Source organism: Microcaecilia unicolor, chromosome 6 (genome assembly GCF_901765095.1).
Source record: "Microcaecilia unicolor chromosome 6, aMicUni1.1, whole genome shotgun sequence".
Lineage (NCBI taxonomy): Eukaryota > Metazoa > Chordata > Amphibia > Gymnophiona > Siphonopidae > Microcaecilia > Microcaecilia unicolor.
In genome coordinates, this window is record NC_044036.1 from 173288356 (window position 1) to 173305678 (window position 17323).

Below are 17323 nucleotides of genomic sequence, written 5' to 3' on the forward strand. Positions count from 1 at the left end.
CAAGTAGTCAGCTCTGCTTTCAGGTGGGCGTTATGGCTCCCATCTTGCATTGCCAACTGCTGATGTCACTCGAGGCCAGCTCTTGCCACAAATGAGCTACACACTGTCACTTGAAGGCCAAAAGAGGCCACTTCAAAGGTTTGTTTCAGAAAGCCTTCTAGCTCTCTTAGGGCAATGACCCTTCCACCAGCAAGGTGGTCGTCTTTTGTCACTGCCGTAACAAGGGAGTCCACTCTGGAAAGCTGCAATTTTTTCTTCTTCTTCTGGAACTAACGGGTAGAGATGAGCCATGGCTCTTCTCACTTTCAGCTCCGCATCTGGTGAGACACGTTCTGCTATAATCAGGTCCTAAATGTTGGAAAGGCCTAAGAAAGACCTCTAAGCCCCTTCATGATCAACAAAATAGAACTCCTGACGCCAAAACAGAAGGCTTCTCAATGAAAAATAAGGGTACTGAGCTCCTCTTTATGAAAACCACTTCGGTGCTTTTGGCTCATCCTTCTCCTCAGGGGGGAGCTCTCCCTCCTCTAACAGCTCCTCTGAATAGACCAAGGCCACATCGGATAAGGAGGGAGAAGCAGATGAGTCTATCTCTGCGACTCATCAGCCCACTGCCCACTCCTGGAGGTCTCTACAAGATCATTAGCAGCTGGAGAGGCAGTGATGTGAAAAACAGGAGCACCTTGCAGCAACTCTGTCCCTGCTTCAGTATATAGGCCTGATGTAAGAGCAATACAAATTGTGAGGACAACAAATATCCGGATGCAGCTGAATGCTCTATCAGGCCCTGAGGCAGCAAAATTGTAGCTGTGCTCTGCGTATGATCCAACAGACTGTCCCTCTCTGCCACTCGGCCCATGGCACCCATTCCAGCACTCTTCTACATCAAACTGTGCGCCGGCCCTGCCGGAGAACTCTAAGATCCTGGCATAGTCAGATGCTACGCCATATTCAAAGACATGCTGCTGCCAACCATTTCCTCTGCATCCCACAGAATTCCTGGCTTGAATACACTGCAAGACCCAACTCCGGCCGGAGGGTCCCAAATATATAAGTACAGAAATGTTGCCATACTAGAACATTCCGAAAGTCCACCAAGCCCAATATCCTGTTTCCAACAGTGGCCAATCCAGGTCACAAGTACCTGGCAAGATCCCCAAACAGTACAATACTTTTTATGTTGCTTATCCCAAAAATAAGAAGTGGATTTTCCCAAGTCCATTTTAATAATGGCTTATGGACTTTTCTTTTAGGAAGCTATCCAAACCCCACTAAGCTAACTGCTTTTACCATATTCTCTGGCAATGAATTCCAGAGTTTAATTGCAACGGAGAAGGGTAGTTAGTGGGATCCCACAGGGGTCTGTGCTGGGACCGCTGCTTTTTAACATATTTATAAATGACCTAGAGATGGGAGTAACTAGTGAGGTAATTAAATTCGCAGATGACACTAAATTATTCAGGGTCGTCAAGTCGCAGGAGTGTGAAATATTACAGGAGGCCCTCACGAGACTGGGGGATTGGGCGTCCAAGTGGCAGATGAAGTTCAATGTTGACAAGTGCAAAGTGATGCATGTGGGTAAGAGGAACCCAAATTACAGCTATGTCATGCAAGGTTCCGCGTTAGGAGTCACAGACCTAGAAAGGGATCTGGGAGTCATCGTGGATAAGACGTTAAAAACTTCTGCTCAGTGTGCTGCGGCGGCTAAGAATGCACACAGAATGTTAGGTATTATTAGGAATGGGATGGAAAACAAACATGAGGATGTTATAATGCCATTGTATCGCTCCATGGTGCGACCGCACCTCGAATAGTGTGTCCAAGTCTGGTCGCCGCATCTCAAAAAAAAAAAAAAAAAAAAAAAAAAGATATAAAGGAATTGGAGAAGGGCAACGAAAATGATAAAAGGTATGGAATGACTTCCCAATGAGGAAAAACTGAGAAGGTTAGGGCTCTTCAGCTTGGAGAAAAGGCGGGTTGAGGGGTGATACGATAGAAGTCTACAAGATAATGAGCGGAGTAGAGCGGACAGATGTGAAGCGTTTGTTTACACTTTCAAACAACAATAGAACCAGGGGACAAGATGATGCTAGAATATGATAGATTTAAAGCAAACAGGGAAAGTTTTTCTTTACTCAGCGTGTAGTTGGACTCTGGAACTCGTTGCCGGAAAATATAGTGACAGCAGCTGGCCTTACGGAGTTTAAAGGGGGTTTGGACAGATTCCTGAGGGAAAAGTCCATTGAACATTAGTAAATTATTTTTTTTTTTGGGGGGGGGGGTGGGGGGTTGCCGGGTTCTTGAAGCCTGGATTGGGCGCTGTCGGAGACAGGTGGCTGGGCTTCATGAACCATTGGTCTTTTCCCAGTATGACGGTGCTTATGTTCTTATGTTGAGTGAAGAAATATTTTCTCTGATTTGTTTTAAATTTACTACTGTGTAGCTTCATTGTATGCTCCCTAGTCCTAGTATTTTTGGAAAGCGTAAACAAGCGATTCACGTCCACACGTTCCACTCCATTCAGTATTTTATAGACCTCTACCATATCTCCCCTCAGCCGTCTTTTCTCCAAGCTGAAAAGCCCAAGCCATTTCAGTCTTTCCTCACAGGTAAGTCGTCCCATCCCATTTTTCATCACCGTTCTCTGTACCTTTTCTAATTCACTATATCTTTTTTGAGATGCGTTGACCAGAATTGCATATAGTATTCAAGGTGCAGTTGCACCAAGGGGTGATACAAAGGCATTATATAACATCCTCATTTTTATTTTTCATTCCTTTCCTAAAAACACCTAGCATTGTATTTGCCAGAACCAGGGCCGCCGAGAGGGGGGAGCAGGGGGGGGGGGGGGGGACAAAATTCCCTGGGCCCGAGACTCCAAGGAGGGCCCGGCGCCGGGGTCTCTCGCCCTCTCCTGCTCCCAGGCCGCCGGCGCCACAGTCCCCAGTCTCCACCTACCTTCTCTCAGCTCCCTTCTGTATGCCATTCGACCCCCTTCATTTAAAAAAAAAAAAAAAAATTTCAAAATCTGCAGCACAGCAGCAGATCACCTCGGGCAGGCCTTCCCTCACTGTGTCCTACCCTCCTTTGATGTAACTTCCTATTTCCACAAGGGCAGGCCACAGTGAGGAAAGGCACGCCCAAGGCGATCTGCTGCTTTCACACAGAAGACGCTGTGCTGCCAATTTTGAGATTTTTTTTTTTTTTAAATGAAGGGGATCGAATGGCAGACAGAAGGGAGCTAAGGGAAAGTAGGTGGAGACTGGGGACTGCGGCGCCGGTGGCCTGGGAGCAGGAGAGGGAGGCAACAGCAGCAGTGGCGATTGGGAGGCGGCAGCAATCCTTTGGGGGGGGGGAGGCTGGGGGCAGCCTTGCCCTAGGCCCGGCTCAGTCTCCTGGTGGCCCTGGCCAGAACACCACAATTGCCTCCAAGGGAGTGGCCATTCACCCAGACTGTCACCAGTGCAGCACAATGCAGTCCCCGAGCACTGAGTCAGGGATCCCTCCCCAGCACCAAGTAGAACCTGCAGCGTTCCAAGCGATTTTGAGTTGGAATTACCACTGCCAGCTGCTACCCCCAAACTTACACAGTCTCCACAAGTCTCACCCCAGTAAACCTCTTTCCTCTTGTTGTGCTGGAAAAGGAACACTCTACAGCAAACAGGGGAGAGGTGAAGGGATGGAAGAATTTGGAGGGCACCACAGATAGGGATTTGAAGACCTCAGTGTACGACTCTGCAGACTCAAGCCACCTGCAAAGCTCAACTGGAAACCAGCTGACCAACTGGACCAGGAGCAAATCACTCAGAACCAGAGGCTGAAAAGTGTGTCCATCCACCTACTGGAGATAGAAAATACTAGTTGGACTGGAAGTCAAGAGATCTATGTCTCAGCTCAGTTTTCAGTTCTCCATCTGCACCTGCTGGTTGATGGGCACAACTATCCCACAGGTTCTGAAACAGTGGGAAGCTACATAATAGAAAAGACATTTCTTAAAGCAGAAAGTATTGAGAGAACTTGCACAGGAAGAGAGACCTTTGGAATTAGCACTGGCACCAGGCACAGATAAGGGTAGGATTTCCTGCTTATACAAAGTAGAAGCTGACAATTTCAATTTTGGCACCAAAACCTGCCCAAAATCCTCTCTCTGCCAGGTTTTGGTTCTGGAAACTACCATGTGTTTTCTGTAGAAGTTGAAAATTTGTGCCCCGCTCTCCATCTCCCTCAAACAGGAATTACCCCTCCTTCTGTGCTCCCTCGAGTGTCTTCCCCCCCCCCCTCCCCCAACCTGTAAGATAAAGATTTCCTGTTTAAACAAAGTAGCTGCTGACAATTTTGGTTTTGGCCCTAAAACATGCCCACAATCCTTTGGTTCTAATAAACAGTTTCAACTTGAATTCTCGCAGCTTGAGAGTCATGTCCTTTGATCATAATTATTTAAATCATTACATTCTGGTTTCCATATTGTGAGTTTAGCAGAGGGGTGCAGACTGCAAGCTCTGACAATCCCCAGTGGCCCTCGCTGGTTAAAATTCACACAACCCAACTTGAGGTTTCAGTTTTAACCAAAATCAGGCAGTGACATATATCTGCAAGATTTACAGTTTGAGGGGGGACGAGGGGAAGGTCTATAAATTAAGACTGAATATTGTGAAAAGGATATATTGTTTGTTAACACTGGAGCAAGTTTCATAAAAATTAATACAAATTTTAATTGGGGGGGGGGGGGGAAATCATAGGGGTCCTTTTACTAAGCTGCGTTAACCACAGCTTAATGCGTGCTTACAACAGCTTAAAAAAGCTTACTGCAGGACATGCTGCGGTGTCCTCTGGTAATTTTGCGCTCTACGTGCGTATGCTATGCATTAAAATAGTTTTATTTTTTTCATGGAGGGGGTATGCCTGGGGGTGAAGAGCTGGCGTTTCAGCACTAATCAGCTTGTCGGCACTGCCGTGTGCTAGTGATTAGGTGATAAGGACTCATGCACTAAACTTTAGTGGTCATGTGATAATGGCAACATCAACACAAAGACATTAAAGTTGGAAAATCCGCCATTTTTTGGCTATGGGAAGAAATGACCTTATCGTGTGGGGAAAGGTATGCTAAGGCCACTTTTTCCCATACTTTTGTAAAAGGACCCCATAGCCATAATCAAATAATCATAAAATTCAAACATAAAACAGATGGCGTAAAAATAAAGCAAGTCAAACAATCAGTAGCACACAGTACATTGCTCCTGGAAACTGAACCTCAGCCAGTTGCCTTCATCTATCCAAACAGCCTTCAAAATACTAGGTCTTTAAAAGACAGCAAAAACAGTTAATATTCTTTGAATGTTTTCCGTTCTAAAGGGAAGGGAAGGTATTCTACATCCCTGGTATTGTAATACAACATACATTATTAAATGAAGGGCTGACAATATAGCCATAAGCTTTGTTAATTATAAAGCTCTGTTGCTAAAAACATACTAACCCAATGTAAGTAACAGTTTTTTTTTTTTTTATTAATAGGCTAGGAATTGGCACTCCAAGCTTAAGTAAAAGCAATACTGGGTGCCAGAAATTGGGATGACTCAGTAATTCTCATCACTTTGAAGAATTTCAAAACAACCTCAACCACAAGCCACATAAAGAAAGGTTACCATCTTCATGGACAGAACAAAGGTTTTCCATTCTTAATAAGATGCATGAACATATACAATTCAAGTTGAGGTCCCGAGACAGGTTTTAGTAGTTGAAATAAATGTGCAAATCAGGTGGTTTCACAGATGTAGTTCAATATCAAACACTCAGGAATTTAATCATCTAATGCTTAATAAGGAATTTTTTTCAGCCTCTAAATTTTTGACTATTTTCCAGAAAGCATTCTTTTAAGGTCAAATGATTATTGGCAGCCTGTGAAAAAGCTAGCAAGTATTTTAAATTTCTCATTTTTTGTTTAAAAATATGTATCTGCCTCTTTTGTTAAGAGAGACAAAATTTAAAGTAAATAAGATAGGAACTCTCTGTGTATGTCCACATGATTGGCAAGTAGTATACTGACTTCCATCAACTCTTCATTCTAAAATTAGCCATGGCATTTCTCCTATGAACGCTTAAAGAGAGAGGTGAATTGAAACCCAAGGATGAGAGCGATTTGATAGTTGCAGCCCAGGACAGTGGGCTACAGAGGAGATGGCTCATAGCAAGCATAAAAAAGCAATACAAAAGATGTATGACATCTCTTAAGTGGCTGAAAAGTTCTGATGACAGAAAATTTTCTGTATAGAAAGACAATAAGGTGGTATGTCTCATCCACTGGAAACTTTGTAAACATTACAACATTGCTGTATCATAAAAGCACTGGGATCTGGACCACAAGAAAATTTTGGATAATGATGAGTTTATGATCACCTGGGACATCCCCATTCTGTCCAATAAAAACCTGGATGCAAGGAAACCAGATACAGTGGTAAAAGAGAAAAGAAACACACACACACACACACCATAACAGCACTGAGCATAGAAGTGTCAATCCCAATTGGTTACATATAATACATGTAAACTGCTTTGGTTGTACCACAGAAAGGAAGTATATCAAATCCATGACCCTTTACGCTTGTATCAAGAAATGCAGTCAGACCAAGAAAAGGTGGCAGAAAGATACTGAAATAGTTACCCACGTTAGGTGCCACAGGCTTGATTAAAAGGAATTTCCAAGCACACCTGGAAGTGTTACTTATACAACATAAGAACAAAAATAACCACCATCCTAGGTTAATCCAGTGGTCCATCTAGCCTAGTATCCTGTTTCCAATAGTAGCCAATCCAGATCACAAGTACCTGGCAGAATCCCAAATAGTAACAAGATTCCATACTACTGATCCCAGGACAAGCAGTGGCTTCTGCTATTTTTCTCTCAACAGCAAACTAATGACTTTTCCTCCATGTCTTCCAAACCTTTTTAAAACCTAGATATGCTAATCGTTGAAACCACATCCTCTAGCCACTTCTTTGAGTGAAAAAATATTTCCTCCTACTCATTTTAAAAGTATTACCATGTAACTGGAGGAGTGGCCTAGTGGTTAGAGTGGTGGACTTTGGTCCTGGGGAACTGGGTTCGATTCCCACTGCAGGCACAAGCAGCTCCTTGTGACTCTGGGCAAGTCACTTAACCCTCCATTGCCCCAGGTACAAGTACCTAAGCCGCACTGAGCCTGCCATGAGTGGAAAAGCGCGGGGTACAAATAAAAAAATACCCCCCCCCCCCCCCCCCCCCCAAATTCACTTTTACCCATTCTACAACACTTGGGATTTGTAAACCTCTATAATATCCCCTCTCAGCAGTCTTTTTTCCAAGCTTAAGAACCCTAACCTCTTTAGCCTTTTCTCATGAAAGGAGTTCCATCTCCTTTACCATTTTGGTCACCCTTCTTTGAACAATTTCTAATTCTATGTATTTTTTGAGATATGACGACCACACATTTTTTTTTCACCATTTCTACAGGTATTTTTTTCACCCTCAGTTTCATATCACTACCATATATTGACCCCAAACTTTGCTCTTCTCCCCACCCCCCCCCCCGAGTTCTCTCTTTTTAATCTGCCCCCTTTTTTTTACTTGTCTTTTTGAACGTTTCGCTTCTCCATTTCTCAGAAGCTTTGCATAGTGATATCTATTTCAAATGCACACAACATACTACAAATATGTACTTTTCTTTAAATAGTAATATGTTCATCATTTTATTATTGTTGACATTGCTTCTTCCTTTTTTGCCCCCTTGAGACCAAACTGTATGTTATCACTTGCAATTAGAGTTTACTAGATCTCTATGCATTATTAGTGATTTGTGACATTTGTCCTATATAATAATTCTCACCTCCAACAGGATGTGCTTGGGACCGTGCCTGCCGGAAGTGGTCTGCTAGGCAGGCACGCACTGACCTCAGTGACATCAGTGACAGACAATTTGGCAAAGCAAAACAATCTGAGTGCTGGCCATTAGGACACAGGGTTGATAGGAGAGTTTTAAAAGACTGAAGGAACTGAACGTGTTAAATGGGGGGGGGGGGGGGGGGAGTTCTGAACGACTGAAAGACAAGAACATTTGGGAAAGGAAAACAATCTGAATGCTGGCCATTAGGACACAGGGTAGATAGGAGAGTTTTAAAAGACTGAAGGAAACGAAAGTGTTAAACTGGAGAAGGGGGGGGGGGAGTTGTGAATGACTGAAAGACATGCAAATTTGGCACAGGAAAACAATTCTATGCTGGCCATTAGCACACAGGGTACATAGGAGAGTTTTAAAAGACTGAAGGAACCAAAAGTGTTCAGTGGGGGGGCAAGTTCTGAATGAATGAAAGAAATGAAAATTTACGGAGAGGAACACAATCTGAATGCCGGGCATTTGGACACAGGGTAGATAGGACAGTTTTTTTAAAAAATGAAGGACATGAAAGTATTACATCTTGGGGGAGGGGTGAGGAAGAAAGCGGTGGGGTATCCGGATACTGGGTGTTAGGGCCACGGGGGTACATAGACTTTTGAAAGCCTTAAGGATCCCAAAGTGTGGGAAGGAGGAGGAAAAGGAGGGGAGGGAACGGGGTGAGGGGCATTAGGAACAGGGGAGGGGGCCCTGTCACACACTCTCATTCTCACACACACACTGTCACACAGACAGTCTCACTCTGTCACATACCCGCACATTCACTCTGGCTCTCTCTCTCTCAAACATACACACTCCCAGGAAAACCTTGCTAGCGCCCGTTTCATTCGTTCCAGAAACGGGCCTTTTTTACTAGTATTGAATATTTGTTCACCATTGCATCTACTGTACAAAAGAGACTTCTCATGTTAATTATTCTTAAGTTATATACATAGTAACATAGTAGATGACGGCAGAAAAGGACCTGCACGGTCCATCCCGTCTGCCCAACAAGATAAATTCACGTGTGCTACTTTTTGTGTATACCTTACCTTGATTTGTATCTGCCATTGTCAGGGCACAGACCGTAGAAGTCTGCCCAGCACTAGCCCCGCCTCCCCCCACCGGCTCTGCCACCCAATCTCGGCTAAGCTTCTGGGGATCTCTTCCTTCTGAGCAGGATTCCTTTATGTCTATCCCACGCATGTTTGAATTCGGTTACCATTTTCATCTCCACCACCTCCCGCAGGAGGGCATTCCAAGCATCCACCACTCTCTCCATGAAAAAATACTTCCTGACATTTTTCTTGAGTCTGCCCCCCTTCAATCTCATTTCATGTCCTCTAGTTCTACCGCCTTCCCATCTCCGGAAAAGGTTTGCGAATTAATACCTTTCAAATATTTGAACGTCTGTACCATATCACCCATTTCTCCTTTCCTCCAGTGTATACATGTTCAGGTCAACAAGTCTCTCCTCATACGTCTTGTAACGCAAATCCCCTACCATGTTATGTTTCAGTCTTTTATATTTACCTCCTATTTTTGTGTATGTGTGTTAAGCAATTGTCCTATAACACTGTTTTTTTACGAGTTAAGAATTTTATGGGGGGGGGGTTCTGGTCAACATTTGTAATCTCAAAATTTATTCTAAAAGTTTTTATTTTTATATATTTAATGTTTCATAACATATTCATATTTTAATTGTAACATTGAATGTATTTTTTTGGACTCCTAAAAGCAGGCACGTTTCAGCCCCAAAAAACGGTTCTCTCTCGAGTCAATTAGTGTTTGTTGATGAATAAACCCTCTGCTTGATATCTTTCAATGCCATCGAGTTTTCTGGAAGCATTGTTTGTCTATACTCCCTTGGTTGTCTTCCTACATTCGTAGTGGTCCTGGTTCCTTCACCTTGGCAGTTGCACTATAGACTGATAAAGAGTAGAGACATATATGATGTCATTTAACAGTGCTTCATTTAAATCCAAAAGCAGCTTCTATCATTGAATTTAGTTGCCAGTTGTCTAAGATGTGTTAGGGTTTTACATATTGATACTAGCATTTAATAGATGATGTTCCATCTAACTGGAACAACCTGTTCAAGACTAGACACAAGCTTTTAGAGAATGGCATGAGGATAAAGTTTGTCCCCGTTCCCATGTCATTCTCTAATACAGAGGCATTATAATATTCTTTGTCTTATTTTCCATCCCTTTTCTAATAAATCTGAGCATCCTGTTTGATTTTTTGGCCGCCACCACACACTGGACAGAAGATTTCAGCTTATTGTCTATGATGACACCTAGATCTCATTCCTCCGCACTGTCACCCTTGAATACCTTTCTGATACAGGTAGATCTTTTACATTATCTTCAGCTTATGATCTCCAGAAGGAAGATTTCTTTAGCGTGATAAGTACTACAGTGAGCATTAGCAGTAACTATGCGAGACTGAGAATACGCCACAAACCTTGGCTTAGGAGTGAGGTTCATTACTGTCATGTATGTACAAAAACGAAACCATCTGGAGACACGCAAGAGTAAATGAGGAAAAGGAGCATCTTTTTTTTCTTTTTCTTGTGTCTGATATAGCACCAATAGATTTTACACTGAAATATTATTGGTATTCTCCAACACCAAATTACTTCATGCTTTAGACTAGCAGGTTCTAGGAACTTTGGGCCGACATGCAGAGTGCTGGCTCCTGAGGAAGTAACAAAGGGGCACGTCGTCCAGCCCCAACAATTTGAGCTGAATGGAATAGTGAAATTTTGAGCAGATCATCCTACCATGACTCAAGCACTCCAGCGTTGCATGGGTAGGAAGCATCGCGGGGCCATTTCATCCAGGCATCGGGCGCCCCCACAGTGGCGTCAGACGCTAACAGGAGAGCAGGCATTTAATCCAAACTTATCGGAAGTCAAATGCTCTAGGGTCGAAGCCGCCCTAGTAGTTGCTTGCTCCTTTGGGTCCAGAGATGCTTTGTGTGACTTCAGTGTGTTCCTGCAGCCTTCCTGCTTTCTGTGGGTTCCTGTACAGCTGCCCGTTGCTTGTGTGAGTGGCTTTCAGCCTTGTTTCCCTTGCAGCTGTTCAGATCCAGCGTCACACCAGTAGGAGGAGTCTTTCCAGAAGGCACTGTGGGGCCACATCATTGGAGCTCCAGCATCGCATGGACAGGAGAAGTCTTACCAGGAGGCACTGCAGGGCCGTCTCGTCCAGGCATCAGGCGCCCCGCAGTGATGTGAGACGCTGACACGAATGCGGGGCACTTAACCCTGGCTTACTGGAAACCAGACGCTCTCATATCAATGCCACCCTAATCGCTGCTTGTTCCTTTGGGTCCCGAGATGCTTTGTGTGATTTCAGTGTGTTCCTGCAGCCTTCCTGCTTTTTGTTGGTTCCTGTGCAGCTGTCCGCTGCTTGTGTGAGTGGGTTCCAGCCTTGTGTTGCCTATCTTGTAAGTGTCGGTTCCAGTGCAGCATCTTGCTGCTTGTGTTTGAATTCCAGTTTCCTTCTTACTTCTTGTATACATGGGTTTCAGTTCGGCCTTGCGGCCTGTGCGAGTGTATTCTTTCCAGCCTTACATCTTGCGTGATTGGGTACCAGGTCAAGCCTTGCATCCTGTGTGTGTTTGGGCCTCCTTGTTGCCACTCTGCCTGGGGTTTGCCCACAACCGCCTATGCTCCCTGCCTGTGGGGATTCTGTCTATCGTAGGTCCTTACTACAAACCAAGGGCTCACAACCCCAAGACACAACACAGACAAGAGTTGAATTATTAGATTTTATATTTTGATTAGAGATGTGATGGGCTTATGTTCTCACATTTGTGACACTTGAGCTTACTGTGAGGTTACTGGTTAGGTGCTGGGATGTTTCAGCCCAGCAGTGGAAGTATGTGCTAGAGCAGGCTAGACTACAGTCAGTACATCATTGCTCTTATAGAATTTGCACTTGGGAATGCACTACACTGTATACTGAAGACTATTATAAAAACATTTTTTAGTATATTTAATCGTATTCCACCAGTGTCAAATCATGGGTCACAACTGGTTTTATTTTGTTTGGGTTTTTTTTTTTTTTTTTTTTTTTTTTTTTTAAGAGAGAACTTGGTGTATAAGTGTCCCTAGTGGCTGCATAATACAAATTTAAAGAAAACAAAATGTGTACAGGTTACATCCAGCTCCTGTTTTAGCCTAATCCAGCAGTTCCTGAACTCACAGTGGAACCACAGCATATTTCAAGACACCCCTTCAAAATTGCGGCACCAATGGAATGTCTGGCGGGGATTCCAAAACCCTACCAGCTGAAGCGGTCCACTGCCCGAGCCCCATGCTACCTGAGAAGCCAATGGCATGCTTCAGCCACCCATGCCGGCACTTTCATGCATGCTCAGTTCATATTTTTACTTCAAAGACATGCTAACTTAACACAAGCTTCCAGTACATAGGTATTATTCTACATTCCCAGCTTACTTGAGGAGAAAAGTATCCAAACTATGTAAATTGGGATTTTCAATCCTTAGGCCAGTGGTTCTCAAGCCTAGTCCTGGAGGCACCCCAGCCAGTCAGGTTTGAAAACCCGCCTGGCTGGGGTGCCTCCAGGACTAGGTTTGGGAACCACTGCCTTAGGCAATTACAGCTGATCAGGAGATATTTTGATCACAATACTATTCATTCCCTCATTGTTAATTACTGGACTTGATTACTGTAATATAGTTATTTAGGTTCTTCTCACAATAACCTGTAACAACTTCAATCTTTACAAAACATGGAAAGTCACGGTAGTAAATATGATCAAGTTTCCCCTTTACTTCAAGAGCATCCCTATCGAGCAGAGAATTGTTCATAAACTTTTAACATTCAAACATTTCAGGACTGGCACCCACAATACCTGGTCAATTTTACTATTCCATATTCTCCGGCACATTTGCTTCATTCAATAAATGACTACCACCTTATTCTCTCTGACCCCAAAAAAGCTGTATTTGAATCTACTAGACATTGCGCCATCTACTTTGTATCCCTGTTCTTCTGGAACTACCTTTTAAAAAGTTTAAACCTTCTGAAAAGTCCTGACTTTTTCATCAAGCTTATAATCTATCTTAGATGTGTTTTACTGTAGACCACTGGTTTCCAATGCCTTGCTTCTCCCCTCCCCCAGCTTGCCTGGACTCAATTTATTCTGCATTGTCACTCCCTGTTTTCCCCAGACTGTTTTGAGTGACTGTGTGAATAAATGGTTACTTTTTTTTTTTTGTACTTCCTCTCTCATTTCTATAATTTGTTATTGAAAAATTGTAAACCACCTTGGCCTGCAAGTTAGTTAAAGCAGTATAGCAAGGTTGAAAGAATAAACAAATAAGCTGTTACAACACACTAAACTGTGCTATAAACAGCTAATGCAGCTTATTAAAAGAACCCCTAAATATGCCAGCCCTGAATACAGACAAAAACTATGATAAAACTAAAAACAAGCATGAAATTATTTTAGCTTTTTCTATCTTGGTTAGAATAATACCTACCTGTAGCAAGTGTTTTCAGAGGACAGGAGGCATATATTCTCACTTGTGGGCAACATCATCCATGAGCCCAGTGCGGACACTTCCATAGTGCACTGTCCCTTTAAAACTTTGAGGCAGTGTCCCCATCACGCAAGTGCAGGTGCCTTCCTGCCCAACGTCAAGCGTGGGATCAGCAGTACAGTACTAAAGCTATGAAGACAACTCCAAGGGGAGGCAGGAGGAATGTGAGAATATATGCCTGCTGTCCTTGGAAAACACCTGCTACAGGCAAGTATCTTGGCTTTTTCAAAGGACAAGCAGGCATAATATTCTCACATATGGGAGGGACTCACTAGTTATCAAGGCTCACAACAAATTAATTTTTGGCAACTAAGTAGTTAGTGAGCCTGAGGGGAAAAAGGAACCGGAGGGCGAAGTTGACTTTTAAGTAGTAAAAAGATTCTGTAGGACTGCTTGTCCAAACTGGCTATCTTGCCTAGAATGCTGTTCCAGACAGTGGTGAGTCGTGAAGGTGTGGACAGAACTACATAGCCACCTTGTAAATTTCTTCAAGTTTATTGCACAATTAATATACCACTCAACAGAAAAAACTATCAGAGCGGTTTACAATGTTCTAGTATCAATAATAGAAAGGAAAGGAACTACAACAGAAAGAAAAGCCAAGAGAGCAGAAACCAATACTGTTACACAATGAACCACCCTCCTTCTATGGAGGCAGAGCGGAAATGGGCTCTTACACTGTGAGCAGTGACCTGACCATGAAGGATTAGGCCAGCCTGCTTATAAATGTAGGAGATACAATATCTTTGGCTGGCTGACTATGTTTAGTAATGGGAATCTCTAATCTGTTAGGATCGAAGGATACAAAAAGCTAGGAGGACTTCCTTTAAGGATTAGTACACTCCAGATAATTACACTAGAGAGCGCTTGCAGTCTAAGGTATGCAGTGCTGCTTCTCCAGGATGAGAGCGTAGCTTAGGGAAGAAGACAGGAAGTACAAAGGAATGATAGAGGTGGAACTCTGATACCACTTGAAGGAGGAATTTGGGGTGGGTTCAGAAAACAACCCTATCATGGTAGAACCTGGTGTAAGGAGGGACCATCACCAGGGCTTGAAGTTCGCTTACTCTTCTGGCAGAAGAACTATCAAGAATACTACCTTATATGTTAGGAACATCAGAGAACAGGAATGAAGTGGATCAAAAAGGAGGTTTCATGAGAGCTGCAAGGACGACGTTGAGATCCCAAACCATAGGCGGTAGTCCGATAGGAGGTTTGGTATGAAACAAACCTTTCATGAATCTTATCAAGGGATGAACAGAAACTGGTTTATTATCAACTCTGAAGTGAAATGTGCTAATAGCCTTCTATGGTTCAGGGTTTAGTTAGCTTTGATCTTTACTATGGCAGCTAATTTGCTAATCTCTTCTCAGGATATATTTTAGTTGTGTATTCCTATATATATATATATATATATATATATATATATATATATATATATATATATAATTTTGCTTTGCCATATTTTTATATATTCCCATTTTGCCATTATTCCTTTCATTGGTGGACAGCTTTGCAAGAACCAGGCGGCCACCTAGGTACTGGTCATATCCTTAGCCATACAAGTCCAGAGAATTGCTAATCAGAGTGATTTTTTTGTCCTACAAAACAGTACCTATAACCTCTCCCGTGACAGTCTCTATGATGTATTGACGGGTTGGGATAAGGCTGGCGCAAGCACTCTGTAAGCCTCTACAGACTGCGAATGCAGTAGTCCTAAGCTCTCCTCCATAAGCATAGCCTGGATTTTCTCCAGCAGAGTAGGCGTTGGTACTGGCTGAGAAAGTGGTGTGAATGTCCAAGTTATAGCCTATACAGGCATACGAGACTGACAACCTTGAGGGCTCTCGATGAGAAATTAGTTGGAGAGACAGAAAACAGTCACTGCAGCATGAACAGTTCCTGTGCACCAAGGATGCCCATGCAGAAGAGGTGCTGGAGTGCCTGGAGGGAGAACAATGGAGATGCTTCTTAGGTTATTTACCTTGCAGGTCCCTTGAGCACACAACACCAACAAAAAAAAAACAGAGTCCTTACACGGTCCTGAGTTCAACGTCGGACTATCTTGATGTTGCATCAGAGCACCAGATGTCAATGCCAACACCAATGTAGGTTCCATGTTGAATGCCAGTGCCAAATCCCCTGCTATATGCAATGTGGATATCTATGCAGAACCAAAAAGTTTTTCATGCTGCAGGCTTTAAGAGGTCCTCGCTTGCATGTGCAGGCAGAGGCTAAACAGTATGTCCCTGGTGCTCTGGACCCAAGCACTGAACATACCAGTTATGGAGCTCAGTGCCTGAAATAGTCCTATTACACTGAGTACACTTCTTAAAGCCACTCAGCACCTTTGCTGACTTGGAGGAAAAAAACAGCCAATGCAAGATCAAATGAGTCTATGGTCCGGGAAGCTCAAGCACTTGAAAATGTTTGATGCTTCCCAGGCAAAAATAATTTAAAAATAAGTAAGTTAAAGTAATTAATACAGAAAAAAATAATATGAAAAAAAAATCCCAGAAAGGGGAAGGCACTAAAAGGAAAAAGTTCAACACGCTGACAGATTAAAAAAAAAATTAAAAAGCAACATCTCTGTTCCAATGAAAATGATAAGACTGCTGGTCCCGCACTTGAGATGGGTAGGAAGGCACCGTCTCATAGTTTTAACCACACGGGGTTCCATGGATGACTTCGCCCACATGTGAGAATATTATGCCTGCATGTCCTCAAAGAAAACTTTAACCTTTAAAGATTGTGACTGTAGTCTGAGTAAATAAGGCCAAGTTTAAAGGCAACAACCAAAAAAACACAATTCCACAGTGATAATAAAATCCTATTGTTACTGTCATCCGATAACCTACCAACCCCAGATAAAGTAAGTTACTAACTTGCAGTTCAGTATAGAGAAAAATATCAGAGACATATTTTTATCCAAAAATATTTCCTTTCCTTGATATACAGAGTGTTCGCAACAATAAGATATCTTTAGACAAAGAGACAAAAGGTGGAGGGAAAAATCAACCCAGAAGGAGCAACAACATATCAATAGCGTGTAAGTGACTTGGAACAGCAGGAGACACACACGCACCATATGTGCAGCTAGACTGGCCAGCGTCCACCCAAGCCTAAAGTCAGGCACCAGCCAACTGCCTCATCAACGGGAAAAAGAAAAGAAAGAAAAAAAACCCTCACCTGAACGTGAGAAACCACCAGGCTTTTATTCCCTTCTCCATGGTACTTCCACGTATTCTCATCCATCTCTTCTACTTCCATATCCCCTCGCCGATTCCTATCACCTAAAATGCGAAAGCAAAGATACCAAATCACACGCATTTCCACTATACTCACACTCTCTTGCACCCCTCCCCTCCGCATGACCTAACATCTCTTCCTTTATCTTCCACTCTCACCCTCGTCCGCAACACGGCACCACTCCCTCAAACACCCTCATCCCCGATCAAAATCCTACCTGAGGTCACTCACTAACAATCCCACACCTTTCCTTCTCCGGTGCCCCGTCCCCTATGACACACACTATTTATTACACACATCACATTACTACTCTCCCTCTACGTCCCGCCTTGCCGGAAACAGGAAGTTGCGTCAGAGAAGAGCGCGGCATGTCCTGAAAGATATAAGCCGCTATCTATTACGACATAGTAATAGTACGGTTTGTGACTAGTTGAGGCTAAGGAGGTTAAAGCAAATCCGGGATGACGTCAAAAAGTTGAAGCCACTTAGGTTAGCCTTTGTTTCCTCTTCCCCGCGCAGCCGTCAATCAAACAAAAAAAAAAACCCTGTGAGATGCTGCGTCCTCGTTGTCGTTCTTTATTGTTAGAAGCATT

At 43.3% G+C, this 17323-nt stretch overlaps 1 protein-coding gene across 2 annotated transcripts in view; it reads right to left on the reverse strand.

Moving 5' to 3' along the window:
• The window catches only part of IPPK (inositol-pentakisphosphate 2-kinase), a 121867-nt gene extending 104769 nt beyond the window's left edge, over positions 1-17098 (reverse strand). Inside the window, exons 1-2 of one of the 2 annotated variants that reach the window (XM_030207118.1) lie at positions 17028-17098; positions 16671-16774 (exon numbers count right to left, since the gene is read on the reverse strand). In XM_030207118.1, coding sequence (XP_030062978.1) covers positions 16671-16751 — 81 coding nt within the window. In that variant the 5' untranslated portion in view covers positions 16752-16774; positions 17028-17098. Of the gene's footprint in view, positions 1-16670; positions 16775-16947 lie in introns of both variants that reach the window. The other variant, XM_030207116.1, reaches the window with a different exon arrangement.
• Positions 17099-17323: the final 225 nt, after the last annotated feature.